Source organism: Polypterus senegalus, chromosome 11, assembly GCF_016835505.1.
Source record: "Polypterus senegalus isolate Bchr_013 chromosome 11, ASM1683550v1, whole genome shotgun sequence".
In the NCBI taxonomy this organism is placed as follows: domain Eukaryota; kingdom Metazoa; phylum Chordata; class Cladistia; order Polypteriformes; family Polypteridae; genus Polypterus; species Polypterus senegalus.
Genome location: NC_053164.1, coordinates 51,098,101 through 51,118,017, shown reverse-complemented (window position 1 = coordinate 51,118,017; position 19,917 = coordinate 51,098,101). Strand labels below are relative to the sequence as shown.

Below are 19,917 nucleotides of genomic sequence, written 5' to 3'. Positions count from 1 at the left end.
TAGAGCGAAGTCCTTAACTGCACCTCCGTGTGGAGAGCTCGTCGGGTAGCTTGTACGGGATGCCGAGTTACGTCTCCAGGAAACCATCAAAAGATTCAGGTAATAGAAAAGTGTTCAGTCCTTAATATCCACGGCATTTTTTCATGATATAACAGGATGTAATAAACTTTCGTCGTTTAGAGAAAATGAACGAGTGAGCGAATGAAGTCGCTCCCCATTACTTTAAGATACTACCGGCTTATTGCAGGTCTCCGGAAAACTTAGGTTAGCAACACTGTGGAGAACCCACGGGGCATCTTAAAAAATAAAAACGATGAATTCGAAATCTACTTGCCTGCCAGCGTTTAAAGTAACGTCTAGTTTGAGGTCTCCTGTCTCAGTAACTGCGCTTTGTGCCCCCGTCTTCTGTACTACAAACAGTGTTATGGCTGGCGCACTGTCTCCTTCTCTCAAAAACCAAACATTACAGTGGCATGTTACCCGCTTAAACATGTAACAGTAAGTTAACAGACAGATCCATTTACTTCAAAATTAATACAGAGTAGAAAAAGTCTGAAAGCCACTCAAAGTCGGGGTGTTCATAACAAATGTAATGGTTTACTTTGTGAGATAAAATACATAATAGTTGTGGCAAATATTACATGTGAGCTAAAGTTTAAATGTTTGAAGTCTAACTATCCTCGTCTGTGATAGAAATTTGTCATATGCAGGGCTGTCTTAATGTATGGCCACTGGCTGGGGGCCCACAGTGCTTGTGTTTTGCTATCAAATCAGGGGCCCCAGTAGACTACTTTGTCCAGGGCCCTATGATGCTGTTAAGACGGGCCTGTCATTGAGAGCTAAATCCCTAGTAAAGGATAAAAATGAAAAAATCTCTATAATCACTGATCCTGAAATGATCTAAAACCGGGATCTCAAACACAATCCTCTCGCCGGCTGCAGGTTTTTGTTCCAACCAGTTTCCTAATCAGTGACCACACCTGACAGCACTGATCTCATTTAATTAGCTGGTATTTTTTTCCTCTTCTGTTATTCTACGTTCAGAAAAGCACAACAGCATGGTTTTTACATTTATAAGACATTTAGAAATATTTCTGCTTTTGCTATAGATTTAAATTCATACTTCTCTTTTGTTGATTCATTATATTTTGTACTTTATCGGTGTGGTTTTCCCCCTTCGTTGTATCTTACTAATGTTGATTAAAAATGAGCAGAGCAGACACCCAGGCAAACAACACTGAATAATCAAAGGCTGCAGCAACTTCAGTGTGAGCCCCACTAATTAGTAAATAATGGATTAAACAATCAGAACACCTGGAAAAGTAGAATAAAAATCAAGATGAAAATATTGTTAAAAAGGAAAAAAAAAACATTATTCCCGTATACCTGCTTGGTACACACGTACACACACACACACACACACACATATATATAACCAAACTGTTTTCTAATTTCTATATTGTTCCCAAAAATGAACTTGGGAAATATAGTTCACTTAATTAGCTCAGGAATCCAATTAAAAACAGAAGCTGGTTGAAACAAAAACCTGCAGCCACAGAGGGTCCCGAGGAACGAGTTTGGGAAGCCCTGGTCTAAAATGATACACCCACATGTTTATGTTTGAAATTTGCCATATTTAACCTTCTTTGAGTGCTTCTTAGAGGTCTAGGACCACTGGTAAAGAATCAAATATCAAAAATATCATATGCTGGATCAACAATCTCAAAATAGCATAAAGTGACACTCAGTATGCCTGTATTCCTGATCTCCATTTTCAAAGCTTTGTGAACAGCGGTAACTTTGACCCATCACATCCCATTTGGGTATGAACCCCTGGGGTTGGTTGATTTGGAATGTACAACTTAAAGTTTCTGATCATTTTTGCTCCTGGATTACTCTTTACCATCTTTATATATAATATGCTACTGTGGTTGTCCGTTTGTCTGTCCAGGATTTTAAATCGCCTGTAGCTCACAAACTGTTTGACCTGAAATGTGGTACACATACTGTATACTACGTGACGTCTTCTATCCGCTTTCGGGGTGATGATTGACCTCCAAGGTTATTCCTCTTTTTATATTATTTTAGTGTAGAATCAACTCTCGGCAACGATCAGCAGGGCGGCCGTGTGGCGCTTGTGTACGGGTGCCGTTCTCGCCCCTACCACCTTCAGCGTCAGTTCCCCAACCTCTTCATATCTTAAATCATTCTTCAGGCAGATTGAAGACATAAGTGCCAGCTTAAGTAAAAAAAATTATTGAAAACGTACTAAGTAATTGCAGCACAAACACTGACTTAATCAGTTTTAACGCAAAAAGATGCAGACGAAAGAAGAGAAGCAGCGGGCCACTAGGGTGGAGAAAAGAGCTGCTCAGGAAGCAGCAAGCGCATCAACCTCTGAGCAAACAAATGGTAAACGTACAGAGAAAGAATGATGAAAAGTAGGAATGCTCAAGTCAAGCGTATTCAGTGCGCCATTACTGGTAAGGGTATAATTTCCTGTACAAAATTTGGTCTAAAAGAGTTTTCAGGTACTGTATAGGGGGAAACCCCAAGAACCTTAATGTCTTGTATAACCAGACATCACAATGAGTTGAACTGTATGCCATAAGTGGGGGTTTTCTTGTACCTGTGAGTCAAGTGGTACCGGGCACAAAAAGAAAAAAAGAAAAAAAAAAAAACTAAAGTGATTTCATAGCGTTCAGGAAAAAAAAGCAAATTAATGTTAAACCCGAACTCATTAACACAGCACAAACTGTTAAAGTGATATTTGCCTGCACTAAAAGTAAAACGTATAGTATAATTGAAATGAAGCATTTGTTTGTTGCTTTCATAATATTTGTTTGTATTGGTGAGGACTCTGATGTCTCAGGGGAGATCCTAGCACCTTCTTATCAAGTTGGAAGATAATTTCCCAAAGGTATATGGTGTTCCTTGGTCCTCCTTCTAGAACTGTGTGGTACCTCCTGTGTCAGATGCCCAGAAGTTCACATCTGGTTCCTGTTGATCCAGAGCACCACTCAACTCTGAACTGTTTACAGTGTTATTAACATAATTTAATTACTACTTAAATAGTGCATCACCATGTAAAAAAAAAAAAAAAAGTAAGTTGCTTTCTAATACCATTAAAAACACTTGAGTTCCTTCAGGAGTAATAAGGTAAGGGGACCCTGCTCATATTTGTTCCTCACCCCCTCAAAATGACCAGACCATACATTTAATCTTGGCAAACATTATGGGAACCACATAACTATATGCAAAAAACAGATCTGGAGGACCCTAGCCCCCTTCAACAAATTGCAGCGTCCATCCCCTTCCCCAGCTGAGTCAGTCTCCTGTCAGCTGCTTTCCAACAGTTCAGCTGTCTTATAATGGATGAGTGCCATGCAGTTTGCAAACCTGACTCACGCCTTACCTTGGGTTCAGCCCAGCAGGCCTTTTGGACCCGACTGCACAGCCAGAACCCTTGCTGCCTGTTGATCCAACAAATGGAGAAGGCTGCGATTCTCTCTGTTGAGCTGAGCTGATCTGTCCTCTGCCGCTTCCTGAATGCTTGGCTCTCTTAACCTGGGTGAGCAGTGTGCTAACTATAAGCCTGACTCACACTTTACTATATATTTACTCCAGCAGTAACATGGATTCAGCCACACAGCCAATATCCTAGCTGCCTGTTTAAACAACAAATAATTCTGATAACAAATGACAAAGAATGCTACAGTCCACTCCCTTTGAACTGTGGCTTGGCCAATAAAGACAGTACTTTGAACCCAGCCACCCTGCCCATATTTTTGCCTGCGGGTTGTTCTGGCAACTTACATCTTTAATCTTTGGGTTGAGGAAAGAAACAAAATAAAGTGGAGAAAACTGATTTAATACTGGTAGCTTGATCAAAATTTCTTTATCTAACCCATTCACCCCCCACTTTTTAGGTTGGCCAGTCCTGGTGCTTTAATTGTTTGCTGTTCCCGGGACTTCAGCCCACTATTGCAGGACAAAAATAGCATATCAATGCCATGAGGGTGGATAATAATGTCAGATGGGCTTATGCCTGAACTTGTCAGTTCCCATCCCCTCACTATTTACTAAGGTCTAGAGACCATACCCGCCATCATTCCTCACCCCCATACAAATCCTTCTAGTGAACATCGAGGGAGACACTCTTTATTATTTACTAGTTAAGTAACAATAATGTTAACTATAAAAACTGTTTTATCTTTCCATCGCTATTTGAGATTTTGCCCCTTTCAAGTATCACTTAGGCACAATGGAAGACCACACCTTTGTCCATAAAGCTAGCAGTCTTCCTTCCTGACATGTTGGCTAGGTCATTACCTCCTGCATGCATAACAATCATGGAGGATGAACCCCACCTCTTGGTCACTTCCTTTAACAGCTGCAGCATTTCTGCCTAATTTACTCCTCTCTTTTCCAATGTACCTTCTCTGCTTCAATTGGTAGACCCAGTTGTGTCCCATCCGGCATTCCAGTAGCCCTTCCATAAAGCCAGCATATAAAGGCAATGACCTAGGATCCATATCTTCTGGGGTAGTGCTACTGCATCAGCTGCATCCCAAAAGAAAAATTAGGGGTGGGGGGCACGATGGTGAGAAAAGAACAAAAGAAAACAAACTACTTAAATGAATGGCAGTTTCAAGAAACTACACATTTTAAAGGCTCTTGATTGTCATCTGCCCTGTACCTGACTGTTCCCTTCTGTCTCATCTGTGGCAGCTGTAGTTCTAAGTGAGTGGGAGCGGAAACATGTTAAGTCAAAACCAGTGGCCAAAATGGATTTTTTGGGAACTTCATCGAACTGGTAAACAGAAAGTGGTATACAATCGTTCTCACTCATCTTCTCCTTAAATTCCGTACCGATCTAAATGATATAACGACGAGTCATTCCTGGCTTTCGTTACTTTCTTTCTGGTCCGTTTTTATTTCTTACAGGAACAATTAAAAGAAGTATTTCTTTTCCGAGCATGTATCTCTTTATGTCTAAATTAATGAATAACTTACATTTATATTTAGCCTGGTTTGCACAGTGTGATCAAGTATTGAGATAAAATGCAGAAATTAAAATCAAGAAGATGCAATCAATAGGAAAAAGCGTCTTGACGCTGTTCGTTTTGGGTCCTCCAATGTCGGACTTTCTCTATAATTAGAAAAATCCAGAATGTCCTCAATCTGAGCAGCTAAGGGTCCAATGAAAGCCCTCGATCTTTAGTGCGCGGTGAAGATAAGTCTGTAGAGCACATGTTGTGTTCGGTCCTTTTATGCGGCGTATAAACAGTTTCGAATGTTAAAAAAATAACACTATAAATTATAGCAATAGAAACAATAATCATGATGGTAATTAATACAAAATAAGTCAGACGTTGAATAAATATTTTAACATGTATACACAATGACCGTTCTTTTATTTCTCTCTTCGGTGGTTACACTGTATGCCTACATAAGGAAATGCAACGATTTTAAAATGAAATTAATTTCCATCTCCCTGCACTGTCAGAAAGCTAGCGCATAGTGAACTTTCAGCCCCTAAATGTTACTGGTTGTAAAAGTGACTTCCGGATGACCTGTCCCCGCCTCCTTGTCCCTTTAAACTGATTGGTGACCGTAAGAGATTCTCCATGATGTCATTGCCAGAAACTGTTTTTTTTTTTAATCTTAAAGAGACAAAGCCTGTTGTCTCATTTTTTTTTTAATTCTTTTCCAGGAAGAAGAGTTTACCCGCATTCGAAGGAGGTAAAAGAGGATTCGCACCAGGCATGTCACGTATGCAGACTCCAAACCACGTGGCCTACGGCGTAGCGGTCAACGACGCCGGTGCGGTAATGAGTGGCGGGGATCCTTCGTGGGAAATGCAACATCAGCAGCACCTTAATCCAAAAGTCAACTGGGCACATTATAATAACTCGGACCATTCGAGCTGGCCTGCCCCGGTGGTGACGGGCAATCAGGTAAAACTAGTAGCAAAGCAGATCGGCTATCCAGTTGCGTAGTTCTTGTCATAATCTGGTCCTATCGATCTCGTTTAGCCTCGCGGTCTGCTTACAGTGCCGGCGGAGAAACTTTAGCTTGAGAAGCGCAATGGGTCCCGTCTCTGACAGGTTTAGAGGCGATCAGTACGTATTTATTATTCTTAAGTTTTGAATTCGACACTTGTCTTCTGCACGAGTTAACTTGTGAGCCGAGCATCCCGACCGCCGGCGACGGCGAATGCGTGGTGCGGTATTTACGAAAATGGTAAGAACATTAGGCGAAGGGCTTCTGATTGCTCCATTCAGTACAAGGGCACTGATATCTGTTTTTAGAAATGGTATTTAACAGTAGCTATAAAATAAGTTTGCACGAGACGTTTACGTTATTGCTGGTTATTATTGCGTACTACATAAGTGATGTAAAAGGTGTATTAGCGTGTCCTTGTATTTAGTCATAGAAAACGCATTATATGGAAAAACATCAATAAAATAAACGTCTGGGTCAGGGAAGGGTTACTTCTAATTTTAAAACAGAACATAAAATCAGCTAAAGTATCAGATTTAAATTCAAAGGGGAGCGCATACATTGACTAAACAGAATATGTATTTGCGTGTGTGTGCATATATATGTATGTGTGTATATGTATGCATATGTATTTATTCTTTTAACTTACCCAGACTTTCTGACCCTTCTTTCAGTTCACCCTCTTTGTCTAGATACCCAGGAAGATGTGTTTGTACAACAAATTGTTAATTGTTCTGGGTTTTCTTGTAGTATTCACATTTTTGTATTTGATTATGCTGTATGGTCTCTTTCTATTTCAATGCTTTGTATATCCTTTATTAATATTTATTAAGTTTTTTATCAAGTGTTCTTTGTATCTAATGTTGTATCTTGTGTTTTGAGAAAGGTGCTCTATAAATCACGGGTGTCGAACTCCAGTCCTGGTGGGCCGCAGTGGCTGCAGGTTTTCATTCTAACCATCTTCTTCATTAGTGACCAGTTTTTGCTGTTAATTAATTTCTTTTGATTTATAGTTTTAATTAACTTAACTCAGGCCTCCTTAGTTGTCTCTTTTTCTTGAATTAGCAGCCAAACAATAATGAGACACAAAACGAGCCACCATGTGAGCAGCTCACCTGTACCCATCACACAATATCTGAAAATAAGGAAAGGTGAGGGTCTCGGTAAGGTTGATCTCACAGGTCATCAAAACATTTTGACGATGTTCTTAGGAAAACAGTTTTGGAAATGTCTGCTGTGGCGGAATGAGTGCAGCAACAAGCTGTGGAATTAAATAATGGGTTTAATAAAAGCAAGAATTGGCTTCTAATTAAGAGATTGGTTGGAGTGTAATTGCTTGGAGTTTGAAATCCCAGTTTAGCAGGTCATCTGTGGGCTTGTTTCACATCTCATTTCTGTTTGGCTGCCATTTAATGAAGAAACGAATCAATTCAGAGGACTGAATTCTTAAAAACAAGGCTCTTAAAATAAAGGGAAAAGATGTTAATTAGCAGTGAAAACCTATTAGGAAAAGGGTTAGAATGAAAACCTGCAGCCACTGCAGCCCTCCAGGCCCTGATTTTGACACCCCTGATATAAATAACATGTATTATTATTATTATTATTATTATTATGGTACATGTTGGCATGATTGCACCTCACAATTTATGCAGATTTGTCAGCTGCACATTCATGTTGCAAATCTAGTGGATTCAGATCTGGTGAATGGGAAAGCCACTGAAGAACACTGAAGTGCTGTCACATTCATGAAATCATTTTGAAGACTTTTGCTTTGTGATGTGTTGTATTGTCATACAGGTAGTATCCATTAGAAGATGGTTAAATTGTGGTCATGAATAGATGTATGTGGTCAGCAATAATTCCCAAATAGTCCGTGGCATTCTGGCAATGATTGGTTGGTATTAATGGGCATAAAGTGTGCCAAGACAACATTCCCCACACCATTACACCACTACCAGCCTGGACTGTTGACACAAAACAGGTTGGGTGCATGGATTCCTGCTGTTTGAACCCAATTCTTACCTTACCATTTGTGTGCCAGGCTTCATTTTCCCAAACTTCAGCTGTCTAGTTTTGGTGAGTCTGTGCCCACTGCACCCTCAGGTTTCTGTTCTCAAACCTGACCTGCATCATCAAGATATTATGTTTGTACTACTGCCACATTGTTGGCTGATCAGATAATTGCAAGGATAAGCAGATGTACTGGAGTTCTTAATGATTTTCTGACTGAGTAAAATATATGCAGTACAGTATGATTACAGTATTTAACATTCCATAATTTTAAATCTTGGGGCAGTACATATACTAGCCTGTAATATTTTATTACAGTAAAGTGCAATATACTTATATGGATTGTACTTAATCCTGTTGAACAGCATGTGCCACACAATTGCCGATCAGCTCGAAGTATTGTTGTTCAATTCCCAGCAGAGGTAACATCTGTAAGGAGTTTACATGTTCTGCCTTGTTTTGCACAAGTTACCTTCGTGGACTCGAATTTCCTTCACAGACATTCAGTTGGGTTGAGAAAGAAATTTTAAATAAGGTGTCTGTGGTTGCATTCCGCAGTGGACCAACATCCTGTTTAGTACCGGTTCCTTCCTTATGCCCAGTGCTGCTGGGATAATTGTGTCTTCCTTGTGAGGCTGTTGTAAATACCGTAAGTAAATTTAGAAAATGGATAGTGATTGCCTTCACACAGTGCTTTTGAATGAAAGCAAAAATACATGATAATAAGGCAAAATAACAGGATGAAAATATTTAGGAATGATATACAGTTTGAGTTTCTTATAAAGAGCATTATCCATTAAATATATTTGCATATATGTGACATACTAAAAGAAGACATTTAATTGGTATACTCCTTGAACAAGACCCTTAACCTGCAATTGCTCCATCCGGAGTATGATGTTAACTTGCATCCAGCCCTGCAAGCAGTTCCTCCAACTTGCAGTGGAAAATTTGGAGGTTGCCACTGTAAAATATTCTCGCACTGTTCCACTCCATTTAAACTAGTGTGGTGATGAGGTTTCACCCATTGTATGGCTGTGCTCGGGTCCTAATTTAGGGGCAGAGTGGTGGCTCTGAGGCTAGAGATCTGCGCCCGGTTTATATCCCATAAATACCAGAATAACTCTACTCCACTGGGCCCTTGAGCAAGACCCTTAGCTGGCAATTGCCTCCTGGTTATGACATATGATGTTATTCTGCATCCAGCCCTATAAGCATGTCTTCTAATGAACAGGGAAATGTCTGGTTGGCAATAGAATTGGCACTCTAGCCAATTGTGGGGGAGTTGGTGTTTTGGGCTATCAAAAAAACACACTGCTCCAGTGTGGTACTGAGGTGTCACCCGCTGTATGGCTACACTCACATGCTCCCTATATATATATATATATATATCTCCCTCCCCTTTTTAGGAGGTTTACATTTGTTTTGTTGGTACTTGTAACAATATACTATGGATGTAAAGCAGCAATCATTGCAGCATTTTTGATATTGTGACGTGATACATTCACCTGTTTTTCATGTAGCCAGACCTGGTCCTGGCTGTCACACACAACATGCTGGAACAGACATTAGATGATATGCTAGGGCACACTTCTCTGCTTAGTGAGGCTGAGCCAGTTTAGAGTTGGCAGTTGATTTAGCAGAATGACTTTTGACACCATGCACACTTCATATTGGAAAAACAATAGGAGGATACGCTTGGAGTGTACAGTTGATGCTGTTGATCAGCAACATTACATTCTCTTCTAGGAATTACATGTGTTTGCTTGTTACACTCTGATGTAATTTTTATCCTTAATATGGTAGTGCATTTAAGAATGAGATGGGGATATATATAAATGACTTAAAGTGAAGGCAAAATTAATTTGGAACTGAATGAAGAGACTGTGTAAATGGGTCCATCAAGTATAAAACATTTAGGGCACAAAGAGACTTTGAATAAGTTTCTGTTTCTTTCATTATCTGCTGAAATTTGAACCATCAAGACACAAGGTGTATTTATTTATAGATTTTATGGATACGTTTTTTTTTTTTTTAATAATTCTAAGTACAGTATTATCATGTTAGTATATACACATGTAACTGCAATGTTATGTTTGTTTTCTTACTGTATTTTGTAGGATGCAGGACCATACCAAGGTTATGATTCCAGTTATTGGTATCCAAAGGCCTATTCTACTGGCCCGTACTCCAACACATACCCACCCGGAGTGCATATCAATGGCCATTCCCCTTACAGCCAACAGGTATGCAATACCTTATATAAACTTTAAGAGTTTTAATAATTGCAAATTTTAAACCGCAGATATCTACAGAAGTTACTTTTGAAGCTGGGGTTACTGTCTGTGTTTATATTGACTTAACTGTAAAGTGCAGCAAATATTGATTAAAAATGGGAATAACATTTCCAAAATTGTAATGGAATGGTCCATACAGTACTTTCTTGTATTTTTCACTTTAGTGATACTGCTGGAAGTCAGTTAAAGTAAGGTTTTACAACACAACATAACCAAGTGTATGAAACAATAAAATACAATAAAGTACATTAGCTGATATAATAATTAGTATATACCGAAATAATTGTAGGAACCAAAGTCATTGGGTCAAATGAAGAAAACAAGCTGCACAGATAGATTGATACAGGGCTGGCCTAATGCCTCTGTTCACATCGACCTTGTGTTTTTGTGTGTGTATTCATTTCTTTTCTTTTTTTTTTTTTTTAAATCGTCTAGCATACAGTCATGGCTGATATTATTGGTACCCCCGGAGTTTTCCCATAAAATGCACAATTTCTCCCAGAAAATTGTTGCAATTACAAATGTTTTGGTATAAATATGTTAACTTCCTTTATGTGCATTGGAACAACACAAAAAACAGAGAAAAAAAGCCAAATCTGACATCATGTCACACAGAACTCCAAAAATGGGCCGGACAAAATTATTGGCACCTTTTCAAGATTGTGGGTAAATCGTTTTATTTCAAGCATATGATGCTCATTTGAACTCGCCTGTCAAGAAGTTCACAATGCATGGCACTGCAGCTAATCTCCCTGGACGTGGATGGAAGAGAATAATTGATAAAAGACTGCAAAGAAGAATAGTCTGAATGGTGGATAAACAGCCCCAATCAACTTCAAAGCATATTCAAGCTGTTCTGTAGACTCAGGGTGCAACAGTGTCAGCTCGAACTATCCGTCAACATCTGAACGAAATGAAACGCTATGGCAGGAGGACCCCACTGCTGACACAGAAACATAAAAAAGCCAGACTGGAGTTTGCCAAAATGTACTTGAGGAAGCCAAAATCCTTCTGCGTGAACGTCTTGTGGACAGATGAGACCAAGGTAGAGCTTTTTGGTAAAGCTCATCATTCTACTGTTTACAGAAAACGGAATAAGGTCTACAAAGAAAAGAACACAGTATCTACAGTCAAACATGGTGGAAGTTCTAAGATGTTTTGGGGATGTTTTGCTGCCTCTGGCACTGGATGCCTTGACTGTGTGCAAGAAATCATGAAATCTGAAGACTACCAAAAGATATTAGGGCGCAATGTAGGGCCCAGTGTCAGAAAGCTGGGTCTGCGTCAGAGGTCATGGGTGTTCTAGCAGGACGATGACCCCAAACATACCTCTAAAAGCACCCAGAAATGGTTGAAGACAAAGTGCTGGAGAGTTCTGAAGTGGCCAGCAATGAGTCCGAATCTAAATCCGATTGAACACTAATGGAGAGGTCCATGCTGTTGGGAGAAGGCACCCTTCAAATCTGAGAGACCTTGAGCAGTTTGCAAAAGTACACTGGTCGTAAATTCCAGTTGAGAGGTGTCACAAGCTTGTTGATGGTTATAGGAAGCACTTGATTTCAGTTATTTTTTTCTAAAGGGCATGCAACCAAATATTAAGTTGAGGGTGCCAATAATTTTGTTCAGCCTGGTTTTTGAGTTTTGTGTGAAATGATGTCAGATTTGGCTTTTTTTTTCTCTGTTTTTTGTGTTGTTCCAATGCACATAAAGGAAATAAACGTGTATACCAAAACATTTGTAATTGCAACAATTTTCTGGGAGAAATTGTGCATTTTCTGTAAAAATTCCAGGGGTGCCGATAATTTCGGCCATGACTGCATGCTCTGGTTGAGCAAATGAGCTGTTGGCTATTTCTCACATTTCTTTCAGTGTGTGTGCGTGTTCCTCTGTGTGTGCACACTAGTGTTGAATCTGTACTGAAATTTTGACTCTGTTGTTGACACCAGCTTTCAGACTTCAGTTCTGGTACCTAAGCGGTTCTGAAGCAAATAATGGAAAACTCCAAACCCCTTTTATGTTACTTTAGCCTCCTTGATGAACTGCATTACACATCAATTCCCTCTTGACAGCAGTGAAGTTCTGATGGATGTAGTAATCATGGGGTCTACACAATGCAAAAATAAACTCATAATTATATGAAGTTTGCAATTTTGAAGACATGAAAATCTGTTTTATTTATCCATAGACCTATATAGACACCATGCTAAAAAACCTACTTTTCTCAACATTTTGAACATCATAGAATCTAAATCTGAACTTAATTCAATAGGAAATTTTTGACTCCATCACCAAACTTCCATTTACATGAAAGTGAAAATCATGTGTTGAAATGTAATCCATTTTATTTCATGTACTGTATATCCATTTTAAAAATGGAGGTGTTTAGGAGAGATGGCAGTGGAGTTTTTAACCAGATTGTTTAACGGAATCTTGGAAAGAAAGTGAGAGGATGCCTGAGGAATGGAGAAGAAGTGTACTGGTGCCGATATTTAAGAATAAGGGGGATGTGCAGGACTGCGGTAACTACAGGGGAATAAAATTGATGAGCCACAGCATGAAGTTATGGGAAAGAGTAGTGTAAGCTAGGTTAAGAAGTGAGGTGATGATTAGTGAGCAGCAGTATTGTTTCATGCCAAGAAAGAGCACCACAGATGCAATGTTTGCTCTGAAGATGTTGATGGAGAAGTATAGAGAAGGCCAGAAGGAGTTACATTGCGTCTTTGTGGACCTGGAGAAAGCATATGACAGGGTGCCTCGAGAGGAGCTGTGGTATTGTATGAGAAAGTCGGGTGTGGCAGAGAAGTATGTAAGAGTTGTACAGAATATGTATGAGGGAAGTGTGACAATGGTGAGGTCTGCGGTAGGAGCGACGTATGCATTCAACGTGGAGGTGGGATTACATCAGGGATCAGCTCTGAGCCCTTTCTTATTTGCAATGGTGATGGACAGGTTGACAGACAAGATTAGACAGGAGTCCCCGTGGACTATGATGTTTGCTGATGACATTGTGATCTGTAGCGATAGTAGGGAGCAGGTTGAGGAGACCCTGGAGGGGTGGAGATATGCTCTAGAGAGGAGAGGAATGAAGGTCAGAAGGAACAAGACAGAATACATGTGTGTAAAATAGAGGGAGGTCAGTGGAATGGTGAGGATGCAGGTAGTAGAGTTGACGAAGGTGGATGAGTTTAAATACTTGGGATCAACAGCACAGAGTAATGGGGATTGTGGAAGAGAGGTGAAAAAGAGAGTGCAGGCTGGGTGGAATGGGTAGAGAAGAGAGTCAGGAGTGATTTGTGACAGACGGGTATCAGCAAGAGTGAAAGGGAAGTCTACAGGACAGTAGTGAGACTGGCTATGTGTTATGGGTTGGAGATGGTGGCACTGACCAGAGAGCAGGAGACAGAGCTGGAGGTGACAGAGTTAAATATGCTAAGATTGTATTGGGTGTGATGAGGATGGATAGGATTAGAAATGAGTACATTAGAGGGTCAGCTCAAGATGGACGTTTGGGAGACAAAATCAGACAGGTGAGATTGCGTTGGTTTGGACATGTGCAGAGAAGAGATGCTGGGTATATTGGGAGAAGGATGCTAAGGATAGAGCTGCCAGGGAAGAGGAAAAGAGGAAGGCCTAGGCAAAGGCTTATGGATGTGGTGAGAGGACATGCAGGTGATGGGTGTAACAGAGCAAGATGACGAGGACAAAAAGATATGGAAGACGATGATCTGCTGTGGCAGCCCATAACGGGAGCAGCCGAAAGAAGATCAGTTTTAAAAATTATTGTTAATACTAGCAATGTTTTATAAAATAAAAACATATTTCAATAAGTTAATAGTTGTTTGTAGGACAAACATTCATAGTTTTATGTAACTTTTTATTTCAGTTTCCACACAAGTACATTTCTACTGCTGAAATTTTCCTTTTTCCTGCTCTTTGTTCTAGGGTGTACCCGTCTATTCCAATGATGCTTTCCACCCAGCACAATATCCTGGAACTCCACCATTATATACCCAAGGACATCATCCAAGTCATCCATCTTATCCTCAGGCACATCAAGAGGCCAGGCCAGGCCCTTGTGAGTTGGGAGCAGGAGGGCATTCAGTGCATCATCACCCATACTCATGCCCACAAAGTCAAGGGGTCAGTACCCAGTTTGAATAGAGTAGTATATTTTCTTAGTTTTAAAAACAGCCTTTTTTATTCCTTTGTCAGCATTAGTTACAAAACAATAAAAAAAATTCCTTTTACTCTTTTTAAAGTAGAAAATACCTGCTTTGTTCCCTGGCATATATGTCTGGTTTTGTAGAAATGTACTTTTTATATAAGCATATTGTTGTAATTACTGTTGGCTTTATATTTTGTCAATGTAGTTTTGTTATATCCAGCATGCTTTCAAGTCTAGTTATGGGGTATAACGTTGTCCAGGGTGAAATCTTGTAGTTGCATTTCCATGTTTTGATTATTTCTTGGGACTGATAGCATGCACATTTGACCTCCTCTATATCAATATGGGGTTTTGATTCTCGTGTTTGCTTTTATTTCAAGTTAATAAGAAGGCATAGAATGCAGATAGTAGCAAGACGTTCTTGAGATATATAGATTTCAGGGCACATGAACAGCAAGAACAACTACAAAATATTTACTTGTGCATAGAAGTTCATTTCCCTCCTACAGGTGATTTTTTGCTTTATGCCCACCCGCCTATAGTGTATGGGGGAAGAGCAAAAGCTTTAGATTCGTCAAAAATTTCAATCTCCGGTTTTTGACAGATACTGAAAATATCAATATCTCGATGATAGCTGTCTGTCTGTCTGTGTGTCACAGTTTCTTGAGGATGGTGTAGAGTTAAAACAGCTGGACAGAAAAATACCAATCTTGATACTTAATCCTGTTATGAGATGACGATGTGCTGACTAGTTTTTGGCACTCTAGAGGAACCATGAAATACCGTAATGCTGCGATAAATTATAAATTCTTCTCATCAATTGCCATCATAATCACCTATTTTATAATCAGAAAGATCAGCATCACAGAGGTAAATAATTAGTGAAATGTTACAGAATAGTTTGGGTAACTTGGTTCCTAGGGTGCAAAGCTTACTGACGCTCACATCCAGATTTTTCTGAAATAAAAATAAGAGAAATTCTACATTATGCAACAGGTGGATTTGCACGTACAGTATGTCCAAATGCTTTCTATGCAAAATAGAATTTCTAAGTACAATATTCAGTTGTGGTAGTTTATCATAGCATAGTTCTAAAGATGTGTGCTTCTTTTAAATTACTTTCCCATAAATGTAGTATGTAGATATTAACTTGTTGCTTACTGGTAAGTGGTGATTATTATGAGGTTTGTGGTAAAAGTAACTTACTGTCATTGATAATAACCAGAACATAGTTGTTTACACGATAGGTAACTTTCAGCAAAAGTCATACACTCCCAAAGGAGATCTCGTTTAGAAAGATCCCCTTTAAAAGATGATGGCCTCGAACCAACTTAGTCTTACTTAGTGTCAGGCGGGGCAGTGCCACTAGGCACACTGGGCAGCATGTTCTTTCTAACCAGTTTGGCTGGGTGCAATCTTCTTTGTGTCATAAAACAAATGCTTTTGCAGTCTTCTTTGAATGGCATGTGCCATGTATTAGATGGCCTAACTCTTCTCTTTCTTCCAGATGGTATCAATTACATTATAGTTTTAGAATGCCGCTGAACTGGCAGATAGAGAATTTGCCCAGCTAAGCTAATGCTGCCGTTAAAAATCTGAGGAAAAAGTACATTTTTAGTAACTGAAAACATAAAATCTGATTCCATAGTCCTTAAATCATCTCCCTGTTGCGAAGCCCTGGGCGTCTGTTTGAACTGCATTTTTGTAGAAACTCTTTGCCAGCAACATAACATGGCTGTGGAAAGTGAATTTTCATTGTTGCTGCTATTGGGGCATATTGAATTTCCACACTTTTTTCTGCTTTGGACTTCCATGTTTCACTGACATTATTTGTAATTGTTAAGACAATAATACTGTAGTTACATCTTCATTGTCTTGTTGAGCACATCAAGAGTAGTCGTTTGTACCTATTAATGGTGTACCAGTTCTAAAGTGTGTATATCCTTGATTGCTTGATTTTTGGCAAATTGTATGTTCATTTGAACATTACCAGCCTGTTTATTTTGTCACCTCTTTACTGGCTGCTGCTTCCAGCTCGATTGTTATATCTATAACATTCTGTCACTTTGGCTAACAATACAATGTGATATGCATAGCGCAGATCTATTTGGTGATACCTGTGCTTTCGTGGAATTCCGAGATGCGGCCTACTTAGCTGCATTTCCCTTTTATTTTTGGTCAAAGAGTCAAATATTTTGAAAGTCTCTTTTAATATTTGACTAACTTGTCACAAGCTTTCTTGATTTACTAGCTGTTAAGAGTGGATGTGAGCAGGTGCCTAAGTGGCAAGCGGTTGCAAGATGCTAGGACACCCAGAGGAAGGAACAGTTGTGAAACTCCACTAAAAGACAGAGAGAGAGAGAGAGCGTGCACATCCTCTGCAAACAGAGACGTCCTCCAAATACTAGTGAGAGGAGGCATTGACAACTAGCCACCAATAGCTCCCACAAGTCTAGCGGCTGCAACAGGGTGGGGCACCAGCATGGAAGAGACCTACACAATGACAGAGATGCAGCCTAGTTTACCCCACAGTGTGAGATTGGGGAGGGCCATTAAAAGACAATCTGGCCGACGGTCGTTACATAACCTTTCTGCATTGTCTAGTCAAGGGGTGAGGTCAGTGATGCCTAACAGGAGGCCAATATTATTTCACCTAATCTCTACTGGGCAGCACAAAGTCTCACAAAGAACTGAAGGAAAGGGACCACATCAAGCATTTTAATGAACAACTAAGTGAAGAACTGCCTTGAAAGGCTACCAGGAGCCACTATGGAAAAGTCTAGCTTGGCATCTCAGTATTAGGGAAAAAAATGACTGCCTCTGATCCCAAACATGATTGAGTAGCTTGGCCAGAAGTGATCCATAAAGAGGGTTTTAAGCTATCTGGAGCCCGATGTCTCCCTTAACCTGGCATTAAGGGAGAGTCTGGGGTAAAGGATCACTAGTTGTGGGGAAGCAGCCAGGGTTGCTAGAGACACAACCTGAGAAAGGAGAGGTTGGCTGGTATTTGGTAGGTTAGAAGAAAATGACTTGTTCCACCAGACAGACAAGGTTCAAAACCTGTTCTGAGAGGGATCAGATTTCTTCTTGTGTCATTTACTCTTTCATTGGTGTCCTCATTTCCTTCTGTGTGCTTTATTTAAAAAAAAAAAACAAAATAAAAAACTTTAATTGAATATATGTGGCCTTTTTGGCATTATCCTGCATGTTGAGATTCATCCTAAGGGTTATCGCCCATATTTCAAGATCAAGGACTGTTTATAAACTAGAGTTAATATATATAACTAGAGTTAAAATCTGATTGGCTAACCAATGCACGGGTGCCCAGCAATATGCCTTGCTGTCTTGTTTTTCTTACAGCATTTGTTTGTTTGATGTCACACAGGTAAAGTCTGTAAATGAAACATGTTAAAAGATCAGCTGCTGCAGTTTTATATTAGAAAGAAAAGTTCTGGTTTTCCTTACTTATTCTAGATAATAAAAACCATACATAACTAAGACTGGCCCGACACCATGGTAAGCCAAATTATCATTTAGGATATTTTTTAAATAGTTGAAGATATCTTCAGTTCACTTAAAGATATATCTGAATCATTTAAAGATATCTTAAAGAAATCTAATTAAATATATCTTTAAATAATTTGCATATATCTTAATTGCATTTAAAGAGATCTCCAAGTCAGTTACAGATGTGTCTAAATGTCACTATGGTTTAGAATATTCTATTCAAAGTGCTTACTAAAATATGTATGACTTTTCAGGCAATTTTTAGATATCTTTAAATGACTTCCAGTGTATTAAAAGATATCTGTAAATGATTTACAATTATCTTTAAATGAGTGCTTGCATATTTAAAGATATCTTTTTAAATGAGTTACAGCTATCCAACAGTGCCAGGCTAAAATATCGAGGAGTCGGACAGGAATCAAGGAATCAAACCAACAGAAACCAAAATATGCTAGGCGATGGTGGTAGCTGTGAAAAAATTACTATAAAATGAATATAAAGCATTACCTCTAATGCGTGATTGTGAGAATTCACCATTCACATACTGGAATATAAAAATACAAATATAATTGTAATTCTGTAATCTCCCATGGAGAAAATGAATAATGGAAGTCATTCACAGGAAGTGATGTGATTTTTTTTTTTGAATAATGAATATGATTTTTAAATAAAGAGATAAGTAATTTAGATATTTCTGTAATATCCTTTAAATGTTTTAAAGATAAATGATAGTTGATAAAATGATAATTTAAATTAATTTAATCTAAATGATAATTTGGCTTGTCATGCGACACCCACATATTTTCTCTTGGAGAATGGCAACATTTTACATGCAAGTAAGAATTTGAATGTACTCTGTATACACGACAATACCACCACTACCCTACTACTAATGCCAATTAAAATCAGAACTGACATGCAAACACATTCATTGGTGTGTTATCTTACTAGTGTATTTGAAATTGTCTGTGAAAGACTGGCAGTAGACAGAAAAGATGACTCCGTGACAGGTGCCACCAGAAGAGTTAGTGCTAAATGTTTAGATCTCCAGAGTTCTGTTCACACCATATTATTTCTCAGTCTGCCATAGCTATAGTTTATTTGCAGTGAGTCTAGTGCCCTGGTGGGAGTTATTACTTATAAAATATCTTTCTTTCAGAGAGACAAGCACATTGGTTTTTCTTTTAATAATCTTGATTTTGCTTTGTGCATCTCACTTTTCTTCAATGAGGTCAGACATGGTCTTTATTACATGCAAGAGGTTACTAGGAATAAAGGCACCACCATCGCTGTATAGGTCATGATAAAGTACTAAACGTGTTTAGGATCAATGCTGTGGTTTCAGCTGTGTCCTATGGGAACAGGTAGGAAATCGGTTCAATTTGTAAATTGTACAAGTTTCCACAGGAAGGAACTTTTTTTTTTTTTTCTTTCTCGTGGATGTTTTTCATTATCAAATAGATAATGTCTCTGGTCTGAATGTACTGGTTAAAACTGGCACCTCTTTATGTATGGCTTCATACCATGACTGTCTTGAGCATAACACTACCAAGATCCCTTAGTGACTGACTTGCACAACATTAGAGGGCATCCATTCTTAATTGGTAAATATAGTAGTCCATCTATAGTTAAGTTTAAACAGTAGTTTGGTTGGAATGGTGTGTAAACTGGTTACGATTTACTTTTAAATGTATAATATCACAGGGTTCAATTTTTGCATATCGGTTTATCACAAGTCTGTCTACTCGGCCTCTTTACTGGTAACTATATTTCTGTCTTGAATGTCACATTCGCTCTTTGCTTTTATTGAGTACGTTTACCTGGCGCAGTGCCTGTTCTGCAAACCCTTACCTGAGAGGGACCATTGCCATCTTTTAAAGGATAAGTTTGGCATTTTTCAGGTTGTAAGTTATTTCTTCACAATCATGATAT

At 39.0% G+C, this 19,917-nt stretch overlaps 1 protein-coding gene across 1 annotated transcript in view; it reads left to right on the top strand.

The window, feature by feature from the left end:
- The first annotated feature begins 12 nt into the window (after window positions 1-12).
- bag4 (BCL2 associated athanogene 4) overlaps window positions 13-19,917 on the top strand; it is a 30,796-nt gene continuing 10,891 nt past the window's right edge. Inside the window, exons 1-4 of the mRNA XM_039768596.1 lie at window positions 13-99; window positions 5,717-5,960; window positions 10,137-10,262; window positions 14,256-14,453. Coding sequence (XP_039624530.1) covers window positions 5,769-5,960; window positions 10,137-10,262; window positions 14,256-14,453 — 516 coding nt within the window. The 5' untranslated portion in view covers window positions 13-99; window positions 5,717-5,768. The remainder of the gene's footprint in view (window positions 100-5,716; window positions 5,961-10,136; window positions 10,263-14,255; window positions 14,454-19,917) is intronic.